The 16,683-nt window shown below is 48.8% G+C and overlaps 7 protein-coding genes across 7 annotated transcripts; 3 read left to right on the forward strand and 4 right to left on the reverse strand.

The window, feature by feature from the left end:
• Positions 1-475: 475 nt before the first annotated feature.
• On the reverse strand, positions 476-1,652 carry BJ212DRAFT_1277074 (uncharacterized protein; the record flags this gene model as incomplete). Its single annotated transcript, XM_041331331.1, has 3 exons — positions 476-877; positions 928-1,038; positions 1,092-1,652. The coding sequence occupies 3 exons, from the start codon at positions 1,650-1,652 to the stop codon at positions 476-478; spliced, it is 1,074 nt and encodes a 357-aa protein (XP_041190350.1).
• Positions 1,653-1,943: 291 nt separating this feature from the next.
• BJ212DRAFT_1277108 (WD40-repeat-containing domain protein) lies at positions 1,944-3,746 on the reverse strand (the record flags this gene model as incomplete). The annotated part of the gene is made up of 7 exons (XM_041331334.1): positions 1,944-2,210; positions 2,269-2,596; positions 2,655-2,914; positions 2,967-3,114; positions 3,163-3,286; positions 3,348-3,465; positions 3,516-3,746. The coding sequence occupies 7 exons, from the start codon at positions 3,744-3,746 to the stop codon at positions 1,944-1,946; spliced, it is 1,476 nt and encodes a 491-aa protein (XP_041190351.1).
• A 91-nt stretch (positions 3,747-3,837) lies between these two features.
• BJ212DRAFT_1371148 (uncharacterized protein) lies at positions 3,838-5,566 on the forward strand. Its single transcript, XM_041336276.1, has 5 exons — positions 3,838-4,232; positions 4,344-4,716; positions 4,807-4,825; positions 4,881-5,053; positions 5,111-5,566. The coding sequence occupies exons 1-5, from the start codon at positions 4,162-4,164 to the stop codon at positions 5,351-5,353; spliced, it is 879 nt and encodes a 292-aa protein (XP_041190352.1). The 5' UTR covers positions 3,838-4,161; the 3' UTR covers positions 5,354-5,566.
• A 128-nt stretch (positions 5,567-5,694) lies between these two features.
• BJ212DRAFT_1277082 (uncharacterized protein) lies at positions 5,695-7,563 on the reverse strand (the record flags this gene model as incomplete). Its single annotated transcript, XM_041331332.1, has 3 exons — positions 5,695-6,561; positions 6,608-7,246; positions 7,297-7,563. Coding segments are annotated over 3 exons (1,773 nt in total), but the record flags the coding sequence as incomplete, so codon positions are not given.
• A 54-nt stretch (positions 7,564-7,617) lies between these two features.
• On the forward strand, positions 7,618-10,184 carry BJ212DRAFT_469354 (uncharacterized protein). Its single transcript, XM_041343279.1, has 5 exons — positions 7,618-8,138; positions 8,202-8,439; positions 8,508-8,647; positions 8,714-8,957; positions 9,011-10,184. The coding sequence occupies exons 1-5, from the start codon at positions 7,922-7,924 to the stop codon at positions 10,077-10,079; spliced, it is 1,908 nt and encodes a 635-aa protein (XP_041190354.1). The 5' UTR covers positions 7,618-7,921; the 3' UTR covers positions 10,080-10,184.
• Positions 10,185-11,286: 1,102 nt separating this feature from the next.
• BJ212DRAFT_1448204 (Vps53-like protein) lies at positions 11,287-14,750 on the reverse strand (the record flags this gene model as incomplete). The annotated part of the gene is made up of 18 exons (XM_041338512.1): positions 11,287-11,670; positions 11,743-11,814; positions 11,863-11,932; positions 11,986-12,056; positions 12,112-12,181; positions 12,232-12,456; positions 12,507-12,589; positions 12,642-12,753; positions 12,807-12,834; positions 12,886-13,139; positions 13,194-13,300; positions 13,358-13,478; positions 13,534-13,836; positions 13,887-14,014; positions 14,064-14,134; positions 14,185-14,335; positions 14,386-14,531; positions 14,579-14,750. The coding sequence occupies 18 exons, from the start codon at positions 14,748-14,750 to the stop codon at positions 11,287-11,289; spliced, it is 2,568 nt and encodes an 855-aa protein (XP_041190355.1).
• Positions 14,751-14,923: 173 nt separating this feature from the next.
• BJ212DRAFT_1448205 (yippee zinc-binding/DNA-binding /Mis18, centromere assembly-domain-containing protein) lies at positions 14,924-15,535 on the forward strand (the record flags this gene model as incomplete). Its single annotated transcript, XM_041338513.1, has 5 exons — positions 14,924-15,025; positions 15,091-15,146; positions 15,207-15,263; positions 15,322-15,425; positions 15,474-15,535. 5 exons carry the CDS (start codon positions 14,924-14,926, stop codon positions 15,533-15,535), a joined length of 381 nt encoding a protein of 126 aa, XP_041190356.1.
• Positions 15,536-16,683: the final 1,148 nt, after the last annotated feature.

Consider the following 16,683-nt stretch of genomic DNA (forward strand, 5'->3'; position numbering starts at 1 on the left):
TTCCGACAAGGTGCATGTTACCCCCATTAATCCTTTGACAAATATATAGTCATTGTCAATTGGACTTGCGGACTCCTGCAAGATCACTCATCGCCTTTTGTATTTCCAATTTCTCCATCACCGCTCGGTGCAAACTAGATTTATTTTTGTTTTTCACTTTTGTGCGTGGCGTTTCCTCGGTGGGGCTGGAAGATGATGGTTCCTGTTGCGGAGTATCAGTCTTAGACTCTTTTGTTGTTGTTGTAATGTGCGAAGGAACTATAATCGGTGTCTGGCGTGGAGGTGGAGGCCACTGGGTTCCGGGTAAGTGAATGTCTGACATATCCAATGAAAGAATAACATACACCGCGATTTGGCTGGTTGAAATGTAAAGCAGCCCACGGCGGGTAATCCTTCTCGAGCTGCATGAGATGGTCCTCAAGCAGTCGGAGACGGGACAGGAGCGTTCGTGGTGGAGCAGGGACTATGTCTCTTTTTAGAATATGCCACTCATACAATATATCATATACCTACCATAGCGGACGGCAAGATGTTCTTCGATATTCGTTACCCGTTGGTCTGTTGCAGGCTGCTGTCCGCCTTCTGCATCATCATGTAGCGCGAGAAGCTCTTTCTGCCAGCCCTTATCACCAGTGACACCTTTCATGGTTCGTCGGAGAGGTCCATCTTCATTCTTTGCAATATCATATTTCATCTGCACGTCGCGGTCAAGGTGCTTTGCATCTGTTCGTGCGCAGGATGGTATGGGCTCTGTACTGTCTGGATCAAGATTTAGTCGCCGTCGCTTTTGGGCGAGAGATTCGAGGAACTCTGTGCGATTAGAGGCGTCATTCCTCGCACGATTTTGGGCGAGGAATTGGGATATTGATCTTGTTATCTGCAATGGATTAGACGCTGTGACGAAGGTCAAATACACAGAAAAATCACCGACGCCTGAGACTGGGGCTTGGCACCGCCAGAGAGATGAACATAATCGAGCTTTCGCTCCTCCAATGGTCGTTCCTGGAGCGTTTCGCTGCCTTTCATTTTCCCCAAGTTCTGAGAAGGAAACTAGTTCAGTACGTAGCGTAGCAAAGGGGCGAAGCGCACACCATAAGATCCTTCATTAAATCTCCAATAGCACCAGGAACCTTCTGCCTTTCCCAATCCGCATTCATAACTACCATATCATCTTCGAATCCCTTCAAAGCCTGATTCATCCCAACCTTCTTCAAGAACGACCGTATCACCTCGTCCCAATGACGATGTAATTCAGGTTCTGGGGTTGGTGAACGCGGTTTTTGTGCAACCTTGTTTCTCTGACGCGGCTGGTAGGTCACAGCAGGAGGTTGATATTGAGCATAGGGAACCTGAGCGTAGTGTGTCTGCTGGCCTGGTACGCTACCGGACGCGATGTACGGGTAAGAGGGGACCTGCCATGCGTTTTGCCATCCACCGGGTGTGTAGCTCATCGCGTAATAGCCTTGAGGATTCTGTCCTTGAGTCACAGGCCCATATTGTACGGGCTGAAGCTGCGAGGAAGGACCTGCTGTTATAGCCTGTTGCGAAGTCGTGCTAGACACTGGAACAGGGCCTATGTGAGTCGGCTGTTGTGCTGACGTTTCAGATGGTTGTGAGGGGCCTGCTTGGGAGGGCGGAGGACCGTTTGTCATGGCGCTGTAGGCTCTTCTATCGGAATCTGTTTGAAGAGTTGCAGTTGGAGTAGCTGTTCTGTAAGTTGGTACAGAGTAGTCAGTAGCCCGTTTCCGATGTACTGGGGACAAAGTGGTTATCAATTTAGATTTTGGCCAGTGAGGTAACCTCTGGACTATTAACTATGCACGTGCACTGCAGCCTGCAGTACAGGGACTATAGAACTTTGCTACTCTAACAGCGTTCCATTCACATATGTACTCTTCCCAAAACAACCTGCTCCGAACATGTTGAACGTTACAAAATAGTAATTAAGATTCAAACGTATTCGAAGTGCAGGAGGCATTTTGTTTTTCCTGTGTCATGACCTTCTGCACAACCGTCTCCCACATCACATCGTTAATCCCCTTCGCCTTCCCAAGTTGTTCTCTTAAGTTCTCTACCTCAGCCTCAAGTTTGGCAACACGCGCACTCGATGCCTCCGAGGTGGCAATCGCACTCGGTTGTACGAAAAACGCATAATCTCGTTGAAACTCGGCTTCGGGATAGTCGTAAGCGCTTGGTATGCCTCCAGGGGTCTTAGGGGGCAAATGTCAACATAAGCAAAGCGCCCATTTCAACAGAAGAAAAATCTACCTCATCCTGCACGGGAAGTATCATCGCCACCTCGTGCGCCTCCCTTGCCTTTGAATCTTTTGTACGGTGGAACGGCACGATAGGGCGCATAGGAATGATGTCTTTCGCATCGGCGGAACTTCCAACGCTGAGGGACAGGCTGATGTGTCCGACAAGGTCAGGCGGCTTGAGCATAGTCGCGAGATGGGATATTGACATGCCCTTGTGTGTTGAGATGGTGCGAAGGAGCTGGTGAGAGGCAATGTCGTAGATTTGGATGAGCCCCGTAGTAGTGCCCACAAGAAGAAGCGAGCTGGTGAGGGAGATGGTGAGAACGGTTATTGGTTGGCTGTATTCAAGGTGCGTCAGCTAGCCATACACATAAGGGAATTACGAGAGAGGCATACTCGACTGTTATGAGACGCTTTCGACTGTTGCTGTCCTCGTCGGCGACACGGATGAGATCGCTGACGCCTGCGCCTCCAACGGCTTCGATCGTCTGACCAGCGTGTTTTTCGGTTCGTTGGCGGAAAAGGTTGACCTGGTATATGGAACCATCCGGTGAGGCAGCAAAAAATAAGCGTTCGGTGATGTCCCAAACTGCTGATGATATGGGTTTAGGGAAGTGGAAGGTAGTCAACAACGACTGAGAAGATAGATCCCAGAGCTTCATATTGAAGGTGAACAAATGGCACCCGTAGCTAGAAAGATGAGCTCACTTTTACACTATGATCAAGGGACGCAGTGAGCACGCGACAAGTAGGGAATGCGCCAAGGCCACAAACGATGTCTTTTACTGGTAGGGTGTGGTCTGATAGCGTACAATATGGGGTCGGAAGTTCATTTTGCGTGTCATTGTCGACAATTCTACATGGCTGTCAGCAGTACGACAATGACAAGAAATTTGCAACAGACCTAGCCATGGACCAAACACTAACACTAGAGTCATCACTGCCTGAAATAAGGGCAGCGCCGTCATGGGTGAATTTGAGGACATTGACGTGGCGATAGTGGGCGTCCCAAGAGTTGTACAAGATGCCTGATGCGACCTACTGTCAAAAATTGAGTCGGGGTCCACTTAACATATTATATTCTCTGACGCGCCTCCCACACATATATTCGACCTTGGGTCGTCCCTCCTGCACAGAAGCTTCCTGAATGATCCAGCGCAATGCACGAAGGCCTTTCAGGGAGCACTATTTTAAATGCGAGTTGGTCCTATGATATACTGAGAAAGGTGAAAACTGCATCAGAAACATAGGGCCCACCTTTTGGAAGTTGTAGACATTTAGGATTGATTTGTCTTGTTGTGCTGCGAGGATGAACCCTCCCTGGCCATCGCGCGTTTCGACAAATGATGTGCAGTGCGGAGCAGAGCTAGACTGCTTGAAGGAAGCAAGTGATGTACCGGTCTGGACGTCATGTAGAACGATTGCGCCTGAGCCTGAGCCAGAGGCCTGGGGTGCAGTGGCGCATAGGACGACTTCTTGCAGAATCATTAATCGGAGATGAGTAGCGTTAGTACGCTCTGTCACAACTTGCCGCATCACTAAATTATCACATCCAAGTCTTCGGTAAATCCCGAGTTCCCTTTGCTCACAAACATCGGTTCGTTTTCAGCACACTCTAGTGAACGAGATGCGACGGATACGTATCCAACAAGAATTATCATGACCGGAACACGACATTTGCACTCGTATCGACAGCGCAGAGCCGTCTCAGAGTGCGCTTCCAAGGGTCTGTAGGCGCATTTGTTAAATTGTTCTGTCAGATGGCTTATTGACATCCCACTCGAATAAATCTATGATATCGTCGTTCAAAATTCCCCACTTGGGTCATAGTCTACCTCGCTCGAAACTGGTACCTCCTAGGTAAGCATACGTATTATACCCCGCTACTCATTAATGGTGCTCCATGTTTCACAAACACAATCCCAATGCATCGCGTCGGTCATGTCATCTTCCTTCTGCGGACTCAATTATGAGGTGACTGTACTTCAAGTGCCTTCAGGATCACGCTCACATGCCTTCCTTGCTCGTCTTTCCTCGCTCTTCCGCCGCTTTCGATCCAACAATGATGAGGTGACCGAAACTCAGCAACCCCAAGTGCCTTAGGAATCATGCTCGCATGCGCTTCTCGATCCTCTGTCCTCACGCCTTCACTCTTAACCGACTACCGATGAAACACCCCAACTCCAGCAGTGCCCGAGGCCGTCGATGTCACATCCAGATGCAGTCCTCGGCTGCCTATCCTTGTTCTTCTTCTGCTCTTCACCCGATAGCAATGAAGCAATTGAACTCTCAGAACGTCCAAGGCAAAGTGCCTCCTATAGTCAAACTCATCGTGTTGTCGATGTTGCTGCAATTTGGGATAAGCAGGTATGATTTTCTGGGATGTGTCCAATTTCCGGGATCCTATAATTTCTGCGCGGACATTGTTGCTCCGCGGTTAGTGCGAGCGAGTGGAAAGGTGAGACGCATCAGAGATCCCACACGGTGGACTCATTTTGTATTGTTTGTCTGCCGTGTATCTATTCAACATACCGATGGTCCTTCCTAGAGATGCAGTGCGTGGACAGGTTTTCCATTTTTCAACTAGTCTTCTGCTTCCTTTTCATTGTCATCCTGTTTTAGACACCTTCCGCTACCAGAATTCCGCGATTTGGGCCAGTACTTGGTATGCGTTGGAACCGTCTGACAGAACATTCGATGGAACGCAAGCAACACCAAGAGACCAAGTTAATAAGCGTGGCATTAACCTACATAATTCACCAAGGGTGAGCATGGCAGATGAAAACCGTTTGCCTGTATGTAACATGGTCATGGTGCTCCTGATCCAATTTTCACGAGCATACCACTTTAAGAAATTATTCCAGGACCTCATTGTGTTCGTTTACGAGCCCGATCAATCGGGCTTGTCCACACAGCGCCAGCTGGCATCAGTTCCAGGATCACCAGCTCATTGCATTGTCATCGTGGGGAATCGACCTGCCATGTACGGTTTTGGACTCAAACTTTCCTCTGCTTCTGACTGCTGCAGTAGGATTTCACACGATTGTTATTCTTTATTTAGGCTTCTGTTTTCAGCACTAACGTATCGTATATGATATTTTTCTCATTCCCGGAGTCACTGACTTACTGCACATAGCAGGGCTCAAAGTTACCTTTTATGGCAATCATTGTAAATCCTTGAATAACGAATAGTCTGTAAAGCTCACGGGCAAAAAATAGAGAACTTCAAATTCTGCACTGATTGGATTTGTTAAGTGAAGCCAGGAAGGCAAGCCACTTAGTCACACGGCGTAGCGTTCTTGTGCTTCCGCCGCCACTTATAAATGACGGCTGTATATGGACCTGTCTCCAAGTCATCGCCTCATGCTATAAGTACTGTTATAGAAGATATTTCATCGGTAGATTACTTAGTACCATACCAACAGGGGGATGATAATCATACTTTTGCAAGTACCTGTACCAATATATCTTTGACTGTTTCCCGCTCCCAGACAGTATCTGGATCATGCACATCAATAGGTCCCTCTTCCCAGTCTGAATTCATCCCTTTTGGTATGACCCCCAGTCGACTTACAGCCCCGCAAACTGCGCTGCTCAGAATTTCATCTACAGGTGAGTCCCTTACCCTAACACGATGCGATACCACCCTCGGAAAGATCCTCGCCACATCCGCTTCGGACACATCCAATTCTAGCAGTTCCTCATCTTCGATGGGCGCACTCCGCATACTGCGGCGAGTATGCACGCTAGTCACATCAGGTACATCGTATGGCAGTGGGGAGCCATCGATAAGCGCTTCAAAACTCTGGGTATTCGTGCTGGAACGAGGATACCCGCATTCGGTGCTGTTCTCGTCAGTGCGCTCTGGATCACCGATCGACACTTCCTTAATCAGCTCTGCCCCTGTTTGATCGACACCGAGCACCCGTGCGGCCCGCGCAAGGACCTCCGCGTCTTGGCGTGCACGCGCAGTGAGCATCATAGCGTCTAACGCACCAAAATGCCGCGTGGCAGTAAATAAATCTGCGAGGTATATTTCGAGCGGTGGGCGCATGCGAACTTCGGTAGCGCATAGGCTTTTTAGCCTTGCCAAGAACGTAGCAGGTATTATGGGCGTAGAGCTATTTGGTGGAGGAGGGGTTGGCGGGCCTGACATAATTACGTTGGGGAATGGATACCCTGGTATCGAGGGCGAGGATAGGGCTGTGGATGGTGTTGAGGTGCGGTGAGGTTGATAATTATGCATCGCAGCTCGTGTGGATAGCTGAACGTTGATAGGCGTACTCATAGCAAACCAATCGAGCTGGAACATATAAGATGGCACATGATACCGTATAGAAGGTACATACCAGGCTGTTGTATATAGGCGGTCTCTCATGTGGATCTAAGCGACATACATAGACCATGATAAAGTCGTCTGGCAGATCAAACTGCAATTCTGGCTCGATGTCTGAGTGGTTATCCGATACGATGAGCTTCCTCTCTACAAGAGTCCGTAGGACAGCCCGCTGCGCAGGTAAACTAGTATGTTCTAATCCAGAGACAACAATTGCAGATGGTATCTTAACCACATCTGAGTTGACATGGGATGTACGACGGTGATGGATTGCCACATTGCCACTAGAACCAATATTGGGTACGGAGGGTTCAGTTTGTAGGCTCAGGCGCGTTGACATCGAGCGGGTTTCTGTGAACGGTCCGCCATCAGCACTGGCAGTCAGATCATCAGAGGCTAGTTGCGAGGTATGCTGAATGGACCGCGCAACGTCGCTTGAAAAGGACATAGACATCGGAAAAGAGGACTTCCTGCTGTGCACTGTCATTGATGAACGATGGTGCCTGTGTGGGGGTGATAGCGAGCCATCGGTGGCGATGATAGCTGGGGGTGGGATAAAGAGAGATCTCAGAAATGTAGCGGGTGTCTGAGACTTAGCATCAGCATGACATCTAAGTTTGTGGGTGATGCGACCGAAGACAGATGTGAGCGACTTAAGGTACAGGGTTATTATTGAGATGCCAAATTTTTCAGCATGCTCACGATAGTCGTAAGTCTGGACACAAGACCAATGTCCTCTTCGCGGGTCCGCAAGATAAGATTTCTATTCCCTGAAACGATACAAAGAAGTAAAACTTGGATAATGACGGGTTCGATTGGCAGACCAGGAGCAGCAGCGCGTATATGGGCAAGCAAAGACGGCAGGAACAATATGGAACCAGGATGTGGCAGATTTTCAGGATCAATGATTGTCACCATCAGGGTCACGAGCGCGCGACATGTACGGATAACGTGTTTAAAAGACACAGGATGATGGCTAAGCCCACCGGAAGACTCGGAGGTCAAGTGACCCAGTGTAGTTGTTGATATGGTGATTTAGCTTGTGACTGCTCTAGGTCACCCTCTCACACTGTGTCACACACCACCTTCAATGACTACAAGTCATTATTTTAAGTAGGAAGGCCCGTTCCGGTTTTCATAAAACAGCTTGAAGAACTCGCACGGCTTAGAACCTCGAGGCGGAATTTGCAGCCGAATGATCATCAAGCGTTTCAATCTCCTGGTGTTCCTCAGCGCCATTTTCTTCTTATAACCGGCTCTCTTCGCACACCTCATTTCCCTTTCAGTCTCCCCCTCATCGTAGCTCTGTCGTCCATCGGTCATATGAATGGCAGGTAACATATCCCAGTTCTACGTTGAGGACGATTCGCCGGAGATCGTCTACTACCCATTCGTAGACACAAGCCTCAGTCCCAATGCTTCTGCAGGCTGGGAGCAGTTCTATTCGGTTTCAGGTGCTGCTTCTTCTCCAGGTCAGGTTGGTGTAGGATATAGTACACATTGTACCAATCTCAATGAGGCAAGCTTCATGATTAAATGGAACGGTAAGCACAGCTCTTGCCAATCAACATCAAAACCATAAACTGGGTCGCTCATCGTTTACTCAGGCACTGGTATTGATCTCCTGGGCAATGCTCACAATGCATCCTATCAAATAACCTTAGACGGAATTAACACCTCTCCCAATACATCTGACCCGGAATCCATCCTTGCATCCTTGCACGATTTAACCAACACAAATCATACAGTGTTGTTGACGACTCTCACGAATCAAACGACTCCGGACTCATATATACTTCTCGACAAGGCTCTCGTCACCTATACTGCCCCCCCTGGCATCATCAAGTGAGCTCTTACCAACATAGCCAGAGTGCTGATCTACGTTCCTAGAGTGCTGATAATATTATTTTCAGCTCGACGGCTAACTCAACGACCATTGATGACGATAACGACATCGCATTCGTTGGCAGATGGAGTTATGTCACTGACAGCACGGGAAATTCTATGCATGTGTCCAACACCGCCGGTGACCATGCTCAGACCACATTCATAGGCAAGTGTCACTTCTATTATTGCCAGTCATGTTGAATTTATGGTGTTCCCGATTCGATCTCCGAAGGATCGGCCTTAACTGTCTACGGCCTTGTGTCTTCGTATTCTGGAAATTATTCCGTCACAATCGATAACATCACCACTAGCTTCTCCGCTCTATCCTCATATAATAATTCAAATGCGTTGTTATATTTCGCTACGGAACTGTCTCAAGATACCTCTCATACAGTTGTCTTCACCAACACTCAGAACACAACATTTGCTATGAGAGTTGGTGGGATGAACGTCACCGCCTTCGGCAATGCCACTACGTGCGTCGTGTTCTTCTGCAGACTATTGTTTCAGATGCTGACCGACTCATCAGAAGTACCACCGTCTTATCCTCATCGAGCAGCTCGACTTATGCCGGGACCATTGCCGCCATTGTACTCGGTGCTGTTTTGGTGGTCCTCATAGCGTGTATCCTCATGTACTGGGTATTTGTTGTTCGCCCGCGTGCTCGTAGGAGGCAGAAATCAAGCCACTCACACACCAGGAAAACGGTGGACCCGGGACGTGTCATTGACATCAGCCCTCCATGCGAAGAAGAGACCGAAGTGGCAAGCTTGAGTACCAGCAAAGGGTACGGATTCGGACTCGGCCTGCAACGCACCTTCCCCTTCGTCCGCAAAACGAAAAATGGGGGCAGCAGCAGCGGTCACGTTGACAACACACGCTCGCGTTCCGTCTCCCACGTTGCAATTCCGCCTGAGGAGCGAGGCGACGACAAACGCTTATCGACCAACACCCTCACCGTAGAATTTACTGCCTTGGGCTTTCCACCGGAATCTGAGAAACTAGCGCCAGGTTGGACTAATCCTATCGCACGCACGTCGTTTGGATCTATGGGAAAAGGACACACACGAGTAGGAAGCCACAGATTGGCGCTTCCGGAACTGTATGTGGAAGAGGTGGGAGCAGAGGATGCGTATGATGATGACGATGCGGATGCCAAGACCCTCACGTCACGGCAAGATGAAACACTTGCAGCGACACTTTCCCTTAGCCCGCGGACGTCGGAAGCGCCAGGCCTCTTCGTTTCCGCTGTGCGCTCAATTGCGGGGATTGAGGGTGCCGTAACAGAGAATGATAGTAGGGAGTCCTCCGTACCGTCTCGGCCTGGCTCACGGTTTCTGGAAGTGAGAGAGACCAGCCCGTTCAGGGTAGACGTGGGAGCTCTTCTCGGCCAGCTCAGGGGACGTCAGGACTCACGACGGACGAGTGGGAGCGGAAGTAGCAGTTGGTCTCGGGTTTGTGCCAGGCTCTACCGAAGAGCTCACAGAGACGACGGGAAGCAGAGCATTCACGAGGACAAGTCTGAGAACCCCAGCCCTGAGTCGGTCCCGGTCGTTATGCTCCAATCAGGATCGGGATCAGAGCCTCCCCCAAGCTGAAGACGCGCCTGCCTCAGGCACTTACTCCTTCCTCGACTTCACCTCGTCGCATTCATCATTACGTCGGCAATCAAAGACCACCACGCTAAGCTCAGCTGCAGCCGAATTGGGGCACAGCGGAGTCCGTACGCCTTGGAGCGATAACACGTCCATGCGGATGGTACGCATTGAACGCGATAAACCTGGTGACGCAATGCATTCTGGACCTGATGCACCTTCCACTGTGTCTCAGGGATCTCACAACGAAAGTCCTTCCGATAAATCTAATGCTCATTCTTCGCCGTCTGCGCATGCTACACACACTACTCATGGATCCTCGTTTCCCTTCCCTATCACTATTCCGCCTTCATCGCACATGCCGCACCCCTTTAATATCGACTACCAGCGCGAGAGCGAGCATGAGGAACTCCAGTCTTTCTCACCCCCTAGTCCACCATCACCCCCCGTACCCCAGCAAGCGCAGGCCCCTTCAGAACCCCGACATTCGGGTCTTCCATCAGATGCAAATTCTCCCACCTCTCCCACAGAGAGCGTACCCTTCTCTGTATCCGACGTCTATTTCCGACATAGTTACTCCGATTCCACCGACATTGATTCGCGAAGAGAAAGCGCAGCCTCTACTTTACCTCCACATCCGCCTCTCCCTAGCTCGCAACCAAACACTCCACCGCCGTATATTGTGCAGCGTGTGCTTGGAATGTCGCCCGTTACCCCAGACTCTCCTGCGGCCCGTCTTGCGGCCGGTCCCTGCAAGCCATTCGTCATCAACAATTGCGGAACGGGTATCCCGACCTGGAACATCCCCTCTAGGATCTTCTCCTAGAGGTCCTTATCGGATGGGCTCGTTGATTGGTCCTAGACCTCGGCCTTCCACGTCTGGATCGCCAAACTTGCGACTACCTTTACAAGGCTCGTGGAGCCGAACAACGATCAATGATAGGCTGCCACCTTCTCAGAGATAAAGATGACAATTTCTTGGACAATATATCCGATGCTTCTCTCATTTACCCATTGGTTTTTGGAGATACCCAGTTTGTATTGATCATGCTCTGATCTCACAGCCAAGTTCATTGTCGCTCCCTTTAGGTTATCATTCACGTCACGCATTTGTACCCTACTGCATTTTTTTCACAAGTACAATTTTTTTTGTTTTCTGTGATGCATATGTTTCCGCCGATCCAGTAAAAAATGTTTAGAAGTTAGGAAGTCAGGAAGTCGGTAAGGTCTCCGATCGTCGCAAACCGAAAGTGACAAATCGCCTTATGTCAAAGGCTTCTCGCTTCTGTCCCGGTTCCAGCCCCCTGGAAGTACTTCCGTCGGTGCTGGATCCCGTGGGTGGTCCACTCAAGGGCGGAGACCCAAGTGATCCAAATATACTATCTGATCCAGCGCCTGGTGTGATTGACAGCGGAAGGGTGACTCTGCTAGAGCCTGGGCTGCCGAATGTCGCACCAAGTGTCAAGGGGGGATCCATATCGAGGGCAGAAAGAAACGATGTACTGTCGAGATCTGTCTTGGTGCTCGTAATGGTGAGGAATGAATCAAGAAGGCTGTTCTGCTCGGCCTTCGGTGTGCCTTTCAGATCGAGGATCTAGTAATAGCACAGCAAATAAAGAGCCCATCAGTGAACAAAATGCAGCCAAAATAATGAAGGTGGCCTAACCTTTTGGAAATTTGAAAATGAAGCGTCGCCAATGAGAAGAGTATAGTTTAGAATGAAACCTTCAGGAGGGTCCTGACATTTTGTGAGTGACGGAACATGGGTGGGAGAAAAGGTAGTTACCACCGGTGTCACAATGACCTTGAGCAGAGCCTCGAGCCTCGTTGTGCTCTTCGTAAGGCTGCGGGTATATCTATGCAACGAATTATGAGCTAACCTTTCTTAAGATACGGGGGTCATTGTTACCCCTGCGTCACTAGTGCTTCTCCTGGTAGTCGCATTAGGTAAGATTTGACAACACCCAGGTCAATCAGTAACTGGAATATTTTGGGTTGGGTCAAAGAAGAGCAAATTAATCAACTTCCAACATACTTGTTCTCCACCAATTTCTCTCAAAGGTCGGCTCTTCACCGTCGCGTTGGTGAATTTCGCCAAGACAAGACTATTACCCAACTATCAGCATTTCTCCCTACATAAAGTGACAAGACTAACCTGCATGCCTTGTCAAAGAAATTCCTCAGGTACTTTTTCTGTTCGATTAAGGGCTTTATAATGTCGCAAAAGCTCTCGACAGCCCGGGCAAGATCATCCACATATGAAGACTGTCCAGTGACCTGGTTCAGCTTCTCCCACGACATACGGGACATCGTGGTGAAAGCACCCTCGCAAGCAGCCTCCAATTCTCGTAAAAGTGTCATGATAGAGACGGAAATAGCACTGGCTTCGCATTAGCGATCAGATATGGACAACGAGAATAATAGGAATACGTCATGAACAAATCACGTTCTGCTTGCAATGTTACTCTCTCTTTAAAGCCGTCCTGGATCTTCTCTTTGATGTTCTCCTCGAGCTAAGTCCATGCAACGCTCAATAAAAGCTTCATACAGCTGCGGTGGACTGACCTCCAGAGCTGTAGCTTGACAGTAGTCCGCTGTATTGATCAACAGGGCGGCCTGTTGCAAATCCGTAACATCAAAACGCGAGTCCATTGACCTCCGTGTTTGTGCTGTCGGCCTGCAGATGCGTCAGATGCTTGATACAGCAGTCTTTAACTACACGTCACAAACCGCTTTGATCGTGGTGCAAGGACATCCTCTACATCGTACATCAGAGATATGTCTGTAATAAATACCCAGGTTATCTCACCAGCATATCTGCGCAGCCATTTCTTGTGTACCATACACAAATCAAAGAGTGTTTGTCCTGTCGATAGCTTGGCGCATTGCTCGAGACTCTGACCGTAAAAGTAAAACAATTCTGTTGACGAAGAGAGTACCGTCTGTGGAGTAGCCGCGTCCCCATCTGTGGAGACAGAATCACGCGGGGTGGTATCAAGGGATGTTCGTGGTTTTGCCTTCGAACTCGATGCTCGGTGAATGGCAAGCATGTCAGCAAGAGCTCTAATAGATCAGCAGATATAGTAAATGTAGGCATTAGGAGAAGTAAATACGGACTTGTCTTGAGCATCCACAAAGACACCAAGATGTGGTTCAAAGGCAGATGACATCGACTGAATGGCCGCTGACGACGGAGGTGAGCTTGCTTCCAATATCTCATTAAGCTGTTCAAAGGTCTGTCGTTAACAAGGTAGCGATAGGTATGCTTCAGATTGACATACTGGCGTTAACCATTTCTTTGTCATGGACGACTCGAATTCGATTGTCTGCCTTAAGGCTTCGAGCAGTGCTTGGATTGTCAAAGAGGAGCCTGCTTTAGAGAGCAATGCTGCAAGATCATCTCTGAGGAAATAAAGATATCAATTAGAAGTGTATTATATGATATGGCGTGACGAACCTTGTGATAGCTACAAATTTCGTGAAAAGTGCCCATCCAACCTTCCACTCTGAAGGGAATACGCGGCCCAATTCCAACTCATGTGTTCCAAGCACACGTCTAAACCATGCGTACCTCCGGCTAATATTGTCGAGATGACCTGCTTCATCTGTGGCACGGAAGATGCGCCGATACTCCTTGAGTTCAAGTGCAACATAACGGTCAATCAAATGTCTCCGAACGTCATCGCCTAAAACGTCGGCTACAGCACAAGCATCTATGATCTGAGTAGGTTTCGAGGGTTTAGCGGGGTCCTGGAGGTAACTAAACAGATTGACAATTCAAAGACTCTGCATACTCAAAAAGTGACTTACAACGCGTCGAACTCTGCTTCGAGTTGAGTGCGAATCTCACCCTGGATTTGTTGTACCCGTCTCCAGACCTGATTAATGCGATGGACGGACGTGTAAGGTTTAAAGGAGGCGGATATCTGCTTCACAGCCTGCGGACGAGTCAGGAGATTGCTGCAAAAATGGGAGATGGAAACCGACTGCAAGAGTCTGTGAAACGTCCCCGTATCTCTTCTCTTTTGCTTGGTCTTCCAATTGTGTCAGAGCATTTACTTTGAAGGATTAGTGGAAATATTTGCGACAGTAATGCAAAGGAACATACCCAGCATCTGCAGGCGTTTGAGTGTCGTCATACTGAGGATGAGATTCTTCTTCGCCAGGTCAAGAGCCTGGATATCTTTCGTGATATCGCGCACAACAGCCTCAGATTCTGTCGCTTTCTCCCGAATACGTGACATTTGCCCAAGGAGGTCCTGTCACAACACTTCAATAAGGACTCCAGCAGTTGGACCGGCAGGCATACCGAGATCATTTCCTGAATCATCTGCATACGGTTGGGATCTTGATCATGTCTTAGCTCTTCCTTGAGTGCATCAATTTCGCCTTGCAAGTTGCGTTCATTTTGAGATAGTCCTGCTTGAACTGTTTCTAGCTGGCTCAGTGAGGCCTCTATACCTTGTTCAGTGGGCACGATTACACCTCGATACGTAACATACCATCTGGAAAAAGCTGGTTCAGCATATCTAGTGGATTAAACTCGTTAGACAGAACATCAAGGGGATCGTTCTGGTTCTCTGGATTGAGCTCGAGGATGCGTTGGATTGTAACGACGACCTCTTGTGGAAGTTCAGCATGTCCATGGCGCCCATATGTCGAACGTGTGGACATGCGAGGTAATAACCTGCAGAAGAGCTGCTGAGAGCAACCGTTCCACGTAGTGTTGCGGGCAACCAACAACTTGTCACGCCAAATTGATTGCTTCCGGTCATGCAGGGTTTACCAAATTCAGCGACTTGAACTCCTGTGATACCTCTCTTCCTTGAAGATGGCGCTTGACACCAATGACTTCCACCATAAGTCCTAGTAGTGACACCCGCGGCCAGGTTATCTCTACCTATCACGACCATCCCAGATTCATTTGTGTAAGCTGTTCAGCGGTGCTGGTGCGCGATCATGATGGTGTTGAAAAGGCTACTGCTAAGCCCGCACATTCATTACGGATCTTCAGGCGCTGCAGGACGAACTTATTAGCAAGTCTTTCTCAGGCAGAGAAGGAAGAGGCTTGTCAGTAACACATAATTCAATTCACCACCAGAATGAGTGACGCGATTTTTCACAATCCAGTCTTATGCACTCAGCAACCAATGTGAAATTGGGAAAGAAAGAGGATCGCCCACTTCTGTGAGTACGCAACCCTTAAGTTTCTGTTCGTCCCTTCTGACCAACCCTTACGTTTTAGCACAGGTATCCACACCGTAGCAGACATCTTCTGCGTGGGGTGTAACGACCGTGTTGGATGGTATTATCATAAGGCAGCTGATTTGTCTCAGAAATATAAGGAAGGTAAGTCCTTGTACAGATCGTGGCTTAATACCATCTTATGTGCTATAGGAAAGTACCTTCTTGAGCGCGAGAAAATAGTGAAGGAGAACAACTGGAAATTGGATGAATGATCTGTGACCCGTTGCAAGCATTTTTACAGAAGGTGGAGTTCGTGTAAATTGCCATGCTAATATGGTTGTCATGAAAATGCACTCTATACATTAAGCAGGCATAGCAGGCGGCTCAGTGTCGATTGCAGTGTCTTTTGCTGTACGTGCATGATGACATCGACACCTGAACGTGCGGACTTCTGTTTGCACATTTCACCGGGCAACGTTGCGGTAACAATATATTTATGGTCGCACATCCGTTCGTATTGCCAGCTCTTGCATACGAATCTACATTCCAGATCAACACAACAGAGAGGTACCCTTCAGTACATCACGCGTGTTCGCTGTTATTGTTTAGCCAATTTTGAGTTATCAACGCTTGCCGTCAGTGGGCATACATTTTGTCGTGCAGGACACTATCTTACGCCTCGAAAGAGGATCACGCGCCAATCGACGCGCTTGGATAGACTCCAAGTATCCACCTCGCCGTTGTCACAAGCAGGGCATGCCTCCCAAGATTCCGCGGCACGGCCTCCACACATCGCATCTTTTCTACGTTATATTTTCCGATCCGAGTCTGACCGTCCTACTGCTTCTTTCGAGCTACTTACCGCTTTCGCTCTGCGGCAACCATTTCCTTCGAACACGTCTTAGTGAGTGCTGCTATAAAATATCTTGCAGCCTAGCACGTTGTCCTTCACACTGATAATCACCATGTGATAGCTGGCCTCTGCGGGGCTTCGCATGATGGGACTCTCTGAGGTATTGAAAGATTCGATAGCAGAGTCCAGCCCTGCAAACACCTACTGCCAAGGTTATGTTCTTTGGGCAGGACCTTGCGGGGTTCCGAAAGGCCCTCTGAAGTGCCCTCATGTCTTCTCGACGGTGCTTCTTCGGACATCGATTAGCCGTAGGCATTAATATGACCCACCAGGTTCTCAACATCTCGCCATCTTAACTAATCGGTATTATATCGTCAATGGTCATGAGGTCATTTGATCAGCTGGCTGCTTGATTATAGGTTTCAATGAATCACAGGTGAGCGGTAATTAAGCCAGTACCAGGTGATACTGGATCCCTGAGCACCATTGACAGCTGCTGACCTCAAAATCTATGATCAACATCTGAGTTCGGGAACGATGCCAGTGAATACATAGCGGTAAAATAAC

The sequence above is a fragment of the Suillus subaureus genome, assembly GCF_016647635.1.
Source record: "Suillus subaureus strain MN1 chromosome Unknown BJ212scaffold_27, whole genome shotgun sequence".
NCBI lineage: Eukaryota > Fungi > Basidiomycota > Agaricomycetes > Boletales > Suillaceae > Suillus > Suillus subaureus.